This window comes from Haemaphysalis longicornis, unplaced genomic scaffold, assembly GCF_048455015.1.
Source record: "Haemaphysalis longicornis isolate Haplotype H1 unplaced genomic scaffold, Haemaphysalis longicornis Haplotype H1 scaffold_3, whole genome shotgun sequence".
NCBI lineage: Eukaryota > Metazoa > Arthropoda > Arachnida > Ixodida > Ixodidae > Haemaphysalis > Haemaphysalis longicornis.
Window position 1 is genome coordinate 22,846,551 of NW_027526335.1, and position 13,384 is coordinate 22,859,934.

The 13,384-nt window shown below is 49.7% G+C and overlaps 1 protein-coding gene across 7 annotated transcripts in view; it reads left to right on the forward strand.

Moving 5' to 3' along the window:
- The window catches only part of Cv-c (RhoGTPase activating protein), a 405,466-nt gene that overhangs the window by 184,397 nt on the left and 207,685 nt on the right, over positions 1 to 13,384 (forward strand). For all 7 annotated transcript variants that reach the window (XM_077702628.1, XM_077702633.1, XM_077702632.1 and 4 more), the window contains one exon: positions 547 to 589. In XM_077702628.1, coding sequence (XP_077558754.1) covers positions 547 to 589 — 43 coding nt within the window. The remainder of the gene's footprint in view (positions 1 to 546; positions 590 to 13,384) is intronic.

Sequence of the window (13,384 nt, forward strand, 5' to 3'; positions counted from 1 at the left end):
GCCAAACACTGCGGTGAGAGCTTGCACTTATTAAATCGTTGACGACGAAAGAAACAAAACAGTGATTACTTTGGTTTATTTCATTGTTTGTTAGCCTGCTTGTTTATTTGTGTAAGTGTGCGGGTCCTTGGCGTGAAATTAAGGGTGGGGGAGGAAGAGGAGGAGACGCGTCAGTGTCGCGTATGCAAGTGGGAGCGCACTAACTACCTTCGTCGACCCACTATGGCCCGCTGCACGCACCGCTGAGAAGCCTGCCCGATCGTTTGCCTTATTGGCTCCTCCGGCAGCGTAAGCTGGTGGAAAGATAAAGGCAGGCCTGATTCCCAGCTGGGCGAACTCCGTGGGAAGCTAAAAAAGAGAAAACAAAGATGCTTGTATTGATCTGTTTACACTCGTCAGCCTACCAGTGACTGCGAGAAAGACGCTAGGGGGAGGACTCGACATTGACTGCTCCGGATTAGTGCCATATTTTTTTCTTTTATAGGTCTTCGGTACTTATGCTTGCGTTAGAACATGCCCTAATCCGTTCTTTCTCTCAACTTGCAGGCGTTTCACCAGGCAAGGTCGCAGTCGGCGAAAGACATCAAAGGTACGTGATGTTCGCTCGTAGAGTACTTGCTTATTTTTCAGCCGTCATTTCGTCGAAGCCGGCAGCCGCTAAGGGCGAGCAGCTCTGCATCGTGCCTTCCAGCGCGCGTTCCGCAAGCGCGCGTGGCTCGTTGCGTCTCGGAAACGGCTCAGGGACGGCCAATAAAATGGCTGGAACGCATGGTCTCTTCAAGAAGTAACGGGACTCCACAAACAAGGATAGGCTGCGGTATCTTTCGGGATGGCGAAGAGCTCGGGCCTCTCTTTCTCATTTTGACGTGGCGTCTGGAGATCACTTTTATGCATTTTTTCATGGACCGGTTTGGAACGGTGGATACGGCGATTTTGTGAGGCTCCGGTAGTTTCCTTGGGCCGCACGTGTGACCTTACACTTTACATGTGCCTTTCACCGAAGCTCTCATTCTCTACGTTTTGTCTCTGCCTGCGGCATTCGAGCCATTTTTTTCTTCTCAGCTGACACTGACGCAGCGCGCACATTATGCTTTTAAAGATCTGTATACCACTAGCACGTGCCGTGACTTAGCAGCATCGCTATTGGTTTACAGCTTTAAGAAGTTCTTTCATGCTGCCTTTAGACGCCCTCTTTGCTGGGAATATACAACTGATTATATTAGTTGGAATTTTAAGGTTTTTTCCCTGATGCTCCTACCGTACCTTCTACACACCAGTTTCAGGGCTTGTGCCAGTGCCAAATAGGTAAATAAAAAAATTTCTGGAATAGTTGTGTGAGCGAAATCGGTCTCGTTTACTGACAGGTATGACCTGACCCATCTGCTGCTGTGGGAGACACAATAGTTTTACGTCGCACAGCTGTGGCAGTAGACTGATGCACTTGTTGTTGCCGTAGACTAAACGTGTCGGGAAAGTCAGAGTCGTGTTAGTCGTGCCTTCTTCATTCTTCTTCATTCCAAAGTTTCCTTGCATCTGGTCGCAGATCTGGTCCCATTGGGAGTGCGGGAGAGTGACCGCGTACGCTTCAATCTCCGTCTGCCACGAACCAGACCCGGCAACATGCTGGCAATGCTTGCTTTAACGGAAGACCAGCACCAGACAGAGCGCAGTATAGATGGCTCAAACTCCATGCGCTGCGCTCGTGCTTCAACTGCTTTCTTCCTCATTTAACCAATGCGGTATTGCACTTTCAACGAGATTCTGGTAACTTCCTCTTTTTTAAAGATCTCACCTTTGGATTTGTTGGCTCGCAACGACGTTCGCAACATTCTTTAAGTTAAAATCTATGATCGAGCGTTTTAACGTTCGATCTTTCCGCAGTTTGGTTAATTGCTAGGCGCTTTTTGATTTTCTTTTGCGCCGCCAATGTTTAAATGCAAGCGAGCAAATATAGAATGATTTTTTGGTCGCCACTATTTTTCCAGTGTGGAAAAAGCTTGCGCACGCATTTTAACCCCCTGCTGTCCCATATTGCTTCTTTCCGGTGTTCGCTTTTCGGGCTCATTAATGAATAAATGGAGTAGGCTCCGAGCTTTTATCTTCTTGACCCGAACTTGCCCAGTACGGCTTGGGCACTTGGCTACGATGCAGAAATATTTCAACGCAGCATATCAGTAGAGTTTTGTGGCACTGTGTCGTAAATAATGCACCGTTCTTGAAAGGAGCAGATGCGACGGCATTTCCTTCACGGCGGTTTCCGGTTCGGTGAAGAGTTCGGGTTTGACGATGAAGTATTTAGAGGTGCTTGCATTTTTTACTTTAGTTGCGCGAATCTTTTCTACTTCGCTGTGCTCACCGTAGAGCTTCTTCGTGCGTAAAAAAAAAAAAAAAAAGCGCGCCAAAAGCGATTGGAGATTCCATACGTCTAGTATTCAGCGGGAGCGGGCCGCGTGAGATGGAGCGAAGTGAAATTGCCTACTGATGTAGGCACCCGCGCTTGGTGCTTTCATCTCGGTGCATGCAATATGATGTCGTGCTCTCGAGGAGAGACTGAGCAAGCTTCTTTCTGCTGAGCGGTTTTACGGCGTCCGATTTTGCGCGGCTTGTTCCTGCGACTCAAAAGTGGCCCGGTCGCAGCTGGCAAGGGGGCAACTTTTGTGTAGATGGAAATGACAGCGATTTCAACGTCCGTTTAAATAAATTGCCGCGGGAATAGAATGTGCGCTTGAGGGATGTTGCGGTGGACGCTTCCTTGCGTAACTTGGTAGACGCACGGTGTGTGCCGGGTGCTGCGAATGCCAAAACGAGTACTGCGGGCTTCGCAAGCTGACTAGGGAAAACTTTCTCGCGCTCCCTTCGTCGGTACCACAACGAGATGGCACCAAACCGAATTTAATTGAACAAGTGCGTAGTTGTTCTTGGGGGGCTGGTGTCGAAACAAACAAATTGGCGCCGCCTGCACTAGTAGCCCAAGGCTGGAGAAACAGCAGAGCTCGCGGCCCCTCTGCCTTCATCGGAGACCCGGCTTTTGCACCTCGCATGGATTTCCTAACTTGCCGCGGAACGTACGCCGTGACTTTAATGCCCGGATCATTTTGTCCGCAGCCTTTCACAACTGTCCCCCAAAAGGACCGCGTTGCACGCGCTAGAACCAGAGGCAACCGGCTTCGCGAAGTCTGCGTCTGTAGCGCTAGCTCTTTGCGCGTCCCGCTTCAGGAGCGAATGCGCGTGAACTGGCGAGAGAAGAGCACGCGAGAGATCACGCCACGAACGCTGGACAGGCTGTTCCCGAAGTTCGAGTGGTGCCGGCGCGTGCGGTGACGTGATAGCTTGGCTCCGCCTACGCGTCTGGGCGAAGATCCTGCCAGGCGCCTCGAGCCGGACTTTTTTTGTCTTGGTATTTTTTTTTTTTGCGAGATCCAATGGACCAAGCTCAAGCCTAAGCAGCTCTGCTGTTAAAAAGGCGGACTTCCCAATACACAGGGTTTTACACTGCTACTGGGCATTTAATTATTATGGCAGCTAAAGTTGCAATTTAATATCGATAGCTGACTTTGAGAAAGGCAGAAAAGAAAGAAAGCGATGTAAAACGTGCAAGTGAATTAATGTGCATCAAAAGGTATGGATGAATCAAAGGGATTTAAGTTGAATGACTAAGCGATTAATGTGGACCACTCAGTGACTTAAGGGGAATAACTAATCGAGATTCAGGGCGGACTATTGTAAATATTTTAATTAAGAAGGAGAATTAATAAATAGCAGATTAACGATGAGCTAAGAAAATTCGGATGCAACCTGCCTTACATTTCTTGGGGAGGGCAGGGGGGCACCGTCAATGACTTTAATTGTGGTAACGTCGTGCAGTAACGCGCTATTTTTACTTGCTGGTAACGAGCAACGCATATTGGTTTCTTTTATTCGGTTATGTCTCCAACACTAATGCGCTTAACGAATTATTAGTGAGCGTAAGCGGGCTTGGACTTTGTTACGTCTGAGGAAGTCGGCTTCCTCTTGTGTACGTGTGCTGTCCGTGGTGCACCCTTTACAGGAGCCTCGTCGTTCTCGTTCATTTTTCGTTACATTGCGCGTTACAATTCAGGTTAGGTTGTAAAGTTGCGTTCAGTGTTGACGCCTGTTATTTTCCAGTTTTTCCATTTGTTTCGCGTATTTTAATCAGATAAGCCTTATTGTTGTTGGAAACATTTTTAATCGCAGGAACCGAGCAAACAGGCCGATTTTTTTTTACTAGTCGAAGAAGAAATGTATTTCGTATAATCTGTCACCATCTTAGGTAATAATGCAGAAGTAAAATTGCTGTGGTTAGAATTTTAACCAGCTGCGTTCTAGGCACGCGTGCGCTGGACGTATTAGTTCAGAGCTAGTGTTAATAGACCGTATATTGCTGCGGTGTCACCTTTTTGTGTCATTGCACGAGGAGCGAAGAACACTAACCGTTAATTTATCTGCGTTTGTTCTTGCATATCGCGTGATTACACCAAATTACATGCTCTGTAATATAGATATAGTTTTCGTTATCACGAGTCTGTGACATTTAATATGACACGCAGTTTTGAGCCCGATTAATTTGTCTAGAAAAGCCTTTTTGCGTGGTAATAAGGCTTTGTGTAGCCACAGAGACGTGTTAAGGGAGAGTAAAGTGCTTGAGGAATGCCGTTCAGTTGAATAGGAAGATGGATTAAAGTTATCACTCATTCTTACCTCCGCGTTGACTCGGGTGTAAGCGCGTGAAATTGAGACAGCGAATTCTTCGAAGTGACGGCACGACAGTAAATCCTAGAGGGCGCGTAAAGGCAGCGAAGCGGCACCTCACTTAAGAAAGAATGGTACACTTTGAGAACGGAAGATCGTTTAAAAACAGAGTAGAGAATTTACTCTGTTAAACTTTTGGATTAATGAAGCGCTGAGTTGAAGTGGGGGCGTGTTTTCACGGCGTGACGTTTTGTATGCGTTCTTGGTTTCGAGAGATGAACGTTAAAATAACTCGGAATTTTTTTTTTCAGTCTTATTCCGAACCGTATGGTTTAACAAGTTGCCGTTCTTTACGATTTCCTTCATGTGGAGGCAGTATTCAGTCAGCCGGGCGCTTTTCCTCCGGAAACTTGTCGGGAACTGCAATGGTAGCTGGATTTTCTTGACATTACAAAGTGTCACGAGAGAGGATATTGCGCGGATGGTCGTCTAAACCGAGACGGGGCGAACCCGCCCGAGACGGCGGGCGTTTTAAAACGGCTGTCGGCGAATTCATGCGCGCAACGTGGTGAAGGGCGTTCCAAGTTACCATCCCGCGTTCTTGGAGAGACGGGTATGAATTATGCATATTTGCCCGCGTTCTCCGTATGCTTCCCGCTCGAAAAACTCGCTCTCCGAGTTTCATTTGAATTCCCGTTGCCTCTGTCCGGGACTGAGTTTCAGGGGGCAAACCTGCACGTGGTAGTTTACAAAACAAGCGACACGAGCGCTATGTTCATCTGCGTACTCAATAAATTGAAAAGCGCCTTCCTTCTTTTTCTCAATGGTGTTTTTTTTTCGCTCTTGCAGGTTGATCTTTTTATGTGTATTTCTTATGTTTATGAGTTTATCGGTGAGAGACGTCTTCCTCGTGTGCCTTTTGGCTAGCACGACTTCAGCTCAAGTAAAGCAGGCGTCTTCTTTCATCTAGTGCACGCACCCGTGGTTGGACAATAGAAACGGCGGGAAATTTGATCGATGGCGAGGAAATTGCCTGCGATTGAAACGGATGTTGCCGTGCTCTCCCTCTCGGCGGGAAGTTCTTTTTGCCCCAGGCCCGCGCCAGAATCGATGCGCCCTGCCTTTCCGCTTTTTCGACGTGTACGGATGTCGTTTCTCCTAACCACAAGCTCCGAACATGGGTTTAGCGACGCTGTGGAGGCGCGTGATATGCGGGCGGTTTTGGTACGGCTACAGCTGCTGAACTCCCTGTACTTTTTGTTGCGAAAAAGATTCGTGCTTCACGCGTTCATTGTGTGCTTATTGAAATGTGGGCCAAGAGTATTCGAATTGCGCTGAGTTGTTTTATTTACGGGTTTGTCTTCGAATACGGTTTGCCCAAAAACAAAAATAACGAAAAGACGTCAAGTTCTGGCCTAGAGTAATGAAATTTTATACATTTGTCTGGACAGCAGTAAATCGTTAAAAAAAATGTTCGCAACGCTGTTGTTTAAAACGCGTTAAGTGGGAAGGGGACTTATGAAGAATTTGTGAAATGGATTTGAATCGTATGGTCGCGAGCTGGCTAGATGCCGCCCGTGAGAACACTGCAAAGTGTCTAGTGCATTTGCTGGCACCCGTTTTCTGGATTACATTAGTGTTCGGCCGTGTTGAAATCGGTTTCCGCCCAGTGCCGGAAAAATTGCAAACGCTTCAGGTTACACGGCGAGCGTTCTTTTAGGCCTATTTCACCCTTGGAAGGATGGTGAAACTCAAATACTGTTGGAAGTGATTGGTGATAGTGTAGCGGAAGAGGAAGTTTCGAATTTTCCGGGTAATTTCGTTTTGCACTCTACGGTTCCCGTCACAGCGTTTTAAAGGATTGCGCGAGTCGATCAAAACCTCGTTACGCCGGGCCCTGAGTGAATTTAATATTAAAGACCCAGGCTGGCTGGCTCGTGCAGGGAGGCTGGAATTCATTATCTCGGCTTAGACGCCCGGAATGCGGCGCTGGATTCCTTCCCTAAAACAAACGGTTTGTGTCTTCTCCCGCGTGCTTTGGTTGGCTGTTTGGCGTAAACTTTTTTCGCGACGGCTTACCGCTCGGTTCATTTAGGCTATGGCTTTTCTGTCTGCTCTGACTTGCGTTCGCTGCTGCCGCGACCGAGGTAGGTTAGAAAGAAAGACCGATTTCGCGCTCCTGCTCGGTGGTTTCCTGGTGGTCCCGCAATGGAAGTTGTTGTCCCTTGGCAAACAGGCAGCTCTCTCCTTTCAGCAGGGAGTACGTTGTGTGCTGTGCGCGGGCAGCCCCGGGTAACTTGCACTCGGCTGCGTCACGAGTGGGTTCTACAGCCGAGTTTTCCCTCGCCTCCTGTGGGGTGAGAGTGTTGAGAAACGCTTTGGGGCTCTGAAGGTACCCGCCCTCCTCAAAAAGGAAACTTGGGGCGGTCAAGGAGGAGCACCTCGTAAGGAAAAGAACTAAATAAATCCATCGAAAAAGAAAAAAAAAACAACTGAGAACAAATCAGTAAGTTGCCGGAGTTCGAATTCTGGAGGCGAAACCGTCATTGTTAATTCATTGCCGGATCCGTTTCTTTGCCTTTCGACTTTCGTCTTCGAGATTCTCTCCACGAAGATTCTCTCTGAAAAGGTTGCCCCTGTTGCAGGGTAACCGCTCAGTGAGGTTTCAGCTGGTTGGTATTGCGACGCGGTTTTTACTTGCTCGTCACTTTGAGGAGGTCACGCTAAGGATTTTACTCAATTTTTAACGGCACAGCTGTTTAAGCCGAGCGTTAGCCGTCCGTCGCACCAAAAAACCTCGCGGAGCGATGACGTCACCTCACGTTGCCTAGCAACCCCAGGCGCAGCTGTGCATAGATTCGCGCCAACTTCGCCAGCCTAGGCATGGCACCGCCGAGCCTCACCGGCGTTCATCAGGGCGTGGCGTCACTGCGCAACACATGGTACAAAGGCTCTTGTACAGCGGCTTCTGTGAAGGTCCGCTGTTTCTTCAGCCTCACACCACTAGTGCAAGTTGCGCCACATTTTTTGGGCCCAGAGAAGTTATCTTTATTCGCTTTAGGTTCTCGTAGGGCGTTCGCTTGCGACGAACCTTAATTATTCTCGCACACAATGCGTGATTAGTGCTCAATCAGTGCTTGAGCTTTCGCTTGTTCAATCGTTTGGATTATGATGTGCGTGTCTGATGCTACTATACAATTATCAGCCCGAAGCTGTATTCGCTGTTGAAGAATGAGAAGGAAGAATAAATAGATGGCGTAAACGCTTACTGACCATTTAGTAATTATGCCTGCTTATATTCTGGGTTTCTGTTTTGGAATGCAGCACAAACTCCTGGATTGCGTCGTAAATTGCCGTGAGAAGTCATTGAGATTATTTTGTTGTTCTTTCAGTAGCAGTTTTGTTTTTGCACTGTTTGAAGATAGATTGATTGTAGGGTTTAACGCGCCGACGCTACACAGGCGATGAAGCGCGCCGTAGTGGAGGGCTCCGGATTAGTTTTGACCACTTTGGGATCTGGAACACACGGACGCTTTCGCTTTTCGCATCCATCAGAAAAGCATTGTTTGAAGAAAAAAACCCTAATCGCTCACAAGATTCTTATCGTAGCTAAATTACCGTGCTTGAGAAGCTCAAAAGCAACTTAAAGGCACATTCCCACTGGCGATTTGTCTCGTCGCGCGACGGCGCGAGTCGCGCGATGAGGCCTTGAGGTGGTGTTCGCACTTGCGATGAGCGATGATGCGACTGCGTTCAGCGCAGCTGCTTCCCGACTTGTACATACGACCTCGTTGGTGCGTCAACCATTCGAAGTCAAAGAATACGCGACAAAAACAGGTAGAAATCAAACTAAAACACATGCTACTAACCTGGAGCAATGCCGAAAGCATTTGCGGGTTGCGGGAGGAGCAGAAAATAACAAACTCACGAAGGCTCTTTTCAACATATTATTGCACGAAGAAATGCACACGCTTGCTTTCACGCCACAACACCCGCATCACGGCCCACAAATGTTGCTTCTTTTCACATGCGCAACGTTCTGACGCCTCCGAACTCTACGCGTCTTTACCAGTTGCCGATAGACGAAGAGGCTGCAAGTCAACCTACCGTCTCGCTGTCCACCTAGCTCCATTTACAATCCATACACGCTTCTCCACACTGATGAGTTCCACGCTATTCGTTGATTAGTGCACGCGCACGCTGAAGCCACTGACCAAAGAACCGATGCACACGGGAAGTTGCTTGCCGGCCCGACCCGGCGGGTACAGCGATTGCGGGCCAAGCGCCTGGCCGCCTGCCTGGTTCACTCTAGCCGTGCGAGCCAGCGGCGGTGGCGGCGGCGGCTCGTCCTCGCCCGCCCGCAGCGTTTGCATACCGGATGTAAAGAAACGTTTCTTTTCCGGCTACGTCAGCCTACTCCGCGGCCATGATTGGCTTACCGGTTTTGCGGGGCCGTCGCGCGACGAGAGAATTCGGACCGGGAGCGATCGGCTCCGCCGTCGCAAAACTCCGAAAAGCAACGGCCGGCTCGTCGCTTTGCGACGTCGCTTTTAGTCGCGCGACGAGGCGCATCGCCAGTGGGAATGTGCCTTAAAGCTCTTGTTGGTTTGGTTGTGTGGCTTCCCTTATACTTGGCTGTTGGCAATTCACTCTTGCGAAGTTAATGCAGAGCCATCGATCAGTGAAGACCATTTGCATTTACGCAATAAGTGGGTGCATGACAATGATTTTCCAACTTTGTTTCCACTTTCGCATAACGAAACGGATCCCAGCGTATTCGTTTGTGATGTTTCGGCACATTTCCGCAGGATATATCTTCTGCGGTCTTAGCTCTCGACTAGGTCTGTTAGAATTCCGACTGTCATAGTGAAGCCGATCTCGTCCAGCGCTTATTGCGGCTCTTGTTGCTGTGTTTGTTGACTCCTGCACCACCAGCGAGAGATATTTCCTGGAACGTGAATCGGGCTCCGAGTCAGTCGCCCTGACGCGGCAAATTCTTCCCGACGAGACTCTTATTGCTTCTCCTGCGTAACTTTTGCAATGACTCTATCTATTGTTTGTTTTTTTTGTTTGTTTGCGTGAATAGGAGATTCGTTGGTTGCCTTTAGGTCGTTGGAACAGTCTCAGCTTGCCATGAAGCCGGCTACTGGTTCGTTGGGCGCGCTACTTGCACTGGAGCGGAAGCAATGGCTTTGTTTCGTAAGAAGCCATGAAAGCGGCAAGGGGCGATCGGCGGAAGTACTCCTTCCTAGAATTGCGCTGCTGCTTTATTTATGGCGTTCATCGCGTTACTTCCGCGGAACGTCATCTGCCTTTATGGCAGGCTTTCAAAATTCCGCCCATCCGTAGCAAGATCATTTTAAAGCGAAAGCTTTAAAGGCCATTCAGCCCGCGTTGGTGACGGCGTCTGTAGCGGTGAAACGACTTCCAAACTAAAGCACAGATAAAAGGGGTGTTCCTTAGCATGTGCCAACGCCTGGGCATGCGCCGAGGAGAAACAAAAGATCGTCCGGCGTAATTGTGGCAGGCGTCTGCAAGCTATTTATTCTTGGTCGTCCTTTCTGTACACCGCAGAGGAAGTCAGGGAGCGGAAGAACGCAGGGAGCGAACGTTACTCGCAGCGTAAAACTTGAAAGGGTTCTCAGCTGTGTTCAGATGAGCAATAATTAAAGCTTTCGCACCGACAACTCAATAAGTGCTTAGGTTGTTGTTGCTTTTTACTTTTGTAAATGACCTTACGTTCATTTTGCAAACAGCAGGAACGCTGCAGCGCAGTTCCGCATTCTCCTCTTACTTTTTCCATCCTGTCACTAACTGCGAAGTTGGATGGTTTAACAAAACTGTGCGGGCCAGTTCGTGCTGCCGTTGTTTATCGGCCAGAAAGGTTGGCTGCATCGACGGAGTGATCAAAAGGAGAAGGGAAGAAACAAAGCGTCTGAAATCGGATTGAAAATTGTGCGACGGGCTATTTTCGTTGGATCTAGATAATTTGCATAGTAGCGCCATCACATCCGGAAAAGGTCACGCTAATGCTTGCTAATGGAAGGCGCATTTAGGGTTCGTACCGGATTCCCTCGCAAAAACATCGGTGGAGTGACGCACCTTTTGCGTAGCTGTTAGGTTTCACCGCCTGGCAACGTTAAGGGGCATATTTTATTAATGAGAGTGTAGTGACAGTGTGATCTTTATGAATTCCCGATTGGGGGCCTTCACGGCATTTGCGGTGACCTTTGGGAAATGCTCGGTTATTCCTTATAGATCAGCTCTCTCGTTGCCACACACAAAAAAAAAGAGGGGGAGGGGGGGTGATGGGAAGTTCTGCCAAAGCCGTTGTGGAAATATCCGGGATAATAAATGCAGGTTTTGCCTTGTCTGTGCACAGAAGAAAGAAGAAAGAAAGAAATAGGAACAGCGCTAGTCCCCGGACTATGATGACAGGGTATCCATACATGTGCAGAGTCACTTGCTCCACCTTTATCCGCCTCTCACCTCGATGAGCAGTGAACGTGTCGTTTACGTCGAAATGGATCATGATTTTGCTCATCATTCCTATCGACTGGTGCTAACCTAGTAGCGCTCATTTGTCTACTATGACACGACTTTCTCGCATGAGAAAAAAAGATCATGATCCTCTCTTCTCGCAAAAGGTCGTCACTGTACGGGATGTGGAATGGGATAAGGCTCCCCGCTCCCTTCTTGAGCGGCTCTGTCTCCTTTGAGCGTCGCACCCATCATTCTTCTTCTCATAGTTTCTCCCGTAATGAACAGCGCTCAGGATGATGATGATGTCGTTATTCCCTTGGAGTCGGACACCCGTCGTACTGTGGGGTAAGAAACACTGCAGAGAAGCCATGATCGTGGTGGCTGTTCGCCGTTTCTCCCTTCAAAAATGCGCGCTATAACGATGAAAGGAGTATCTCCGTTGATAGCGAAGAAAGCCTCTGCAACGGATTTGTGACTGCAGTCGCTCTAGCCATAATCTTGGTTTTCTTCTTTTTTTCTCCCGTATCTTCTGGGGGGAATTCTATGTCTCTTTCCGCCTTTTTCTTCGGGTCGTCCTTTCCGTCGTAATTTTGCTTGCTATCCAGCCCAGGAGCGTTTTCTTAGACGGGATGAAGGGGGGGGGGGGGGGGGAGTGGTCGCACACGGGCTGGTCTGACTGGCGCTAGACACCATTGCCAATGCCGGGCATAAGTAACACGGGCCGAGACGGAATGCCGACGGGCGTTCTTTCCGCTAAGCAGTCAGGTATGTGCTCCCAAAGCAGACCCTTCCATCTTTGTCTCGATCCCCCCCCCCCCCTCCCCCCACAAATACTCTCTTTTTGCATCCCGCTAGACTTTACACGGCCCCCACCCCTTGTTTCTGCATCCATCGCAACGAGCGCCACCTCAGCGCGGCGAGTGCGACTATGAACCGAGAGAGCGCGCGACGGCCGGGCCCAGCGCTGGCGCGTCGGAGCGGACCGCTGCTTGTATTTATCCCCCGTTCGCCCAAGCGGCTCGCACGCGCCGAACCCGCGCTCTCGGAGAGGCGAAAAGTTTGCGCGCGTTTGAATCGCCGCGCTCGTCGCACTTTTTTAGCCGAATGTCGGACGCTTGACGGGTGCACGTTTGCGGGTGCTGTCAATCGGCCCGACATGATCGCTTCGCTGTGCTTTGAGCTGTGGCAGCATGCGCTGGACACCCCTTCGAACGAAACCGTCTTCGGGCGGTCTGGCCCGGATCGCTACTCGACCCGCTTCGACTGAAACATCCTGCCCTGTCGACGTATCCTCCTGGGACGGCACCCGTGGAATTCGGTTTGTGTGACCTTGGCCGACGGCTGGTGATGTTGAATGCGCGGGACGGTCAAGTGCGCGGAGAAGAGCTTCCAAGTTGCCTTACGTTTGTTTGCCATTTGAACAGCAAGTTTACTGCGCGCTCTGCGTCTTGGACGGCCGTCCTCTTCGAAGACTACACGGTGCCAAAAGGGTTTTCGGCTTCAGCTTGTTGTGGCCTTGATTTCTGAATTGCCCCCGTAGCTCTGTTGACGCTGTGGGACGATTGCCGTTACATGCTGCGTTGCTTAACCACAAACTTAATTTTGTTTTAAATGTTAAAAGTTTCCAGGACGCCGGAGTAGTAAGCGAAAAATGAAACTTAGCGATGTCTCGACGAACCAATGGAGCAAGATACTTTCGGAAAACTGATTATAAATAATACGAAGGCAGATCTTTCCCCTACGTCAACTGAAAGCGCCCGGCGTCGCCTAATGTGGCCGCAAGACACGTAGAAACACGGCTCTGTTGTTACGAGTCACTGGTTCTTACGATGGACATGTAACTGGACCAGTCACTGCCTGGCATTTTTTTCTTGATTTTTTCATCGCCCCTTGTCGAAGACCAGTAAGTTTCGAAGAAATGCGACGTTTGACTGCATTGGAGGAATAATCCCGTAAACGGACGTGTCCTTGGAGATCCCTAGTTCGGCGCCGTCCGCTCGAGGTGAACAAAGGCAGACGTCCTGGCAAGCACTCCTGCCTCCAGCGTTCCGGGCCGTCCGCGCAGCGAAAGCGGCGGCTGCGGTGGCAGCCTGACAGTGCCGACGACATGCGCTACAGCGCCGACCACGTCATCGACGACCACTGCCACGGACCGTCGGGACTCGTCGGTGCCTCGGGGGGCCGCCCCGGC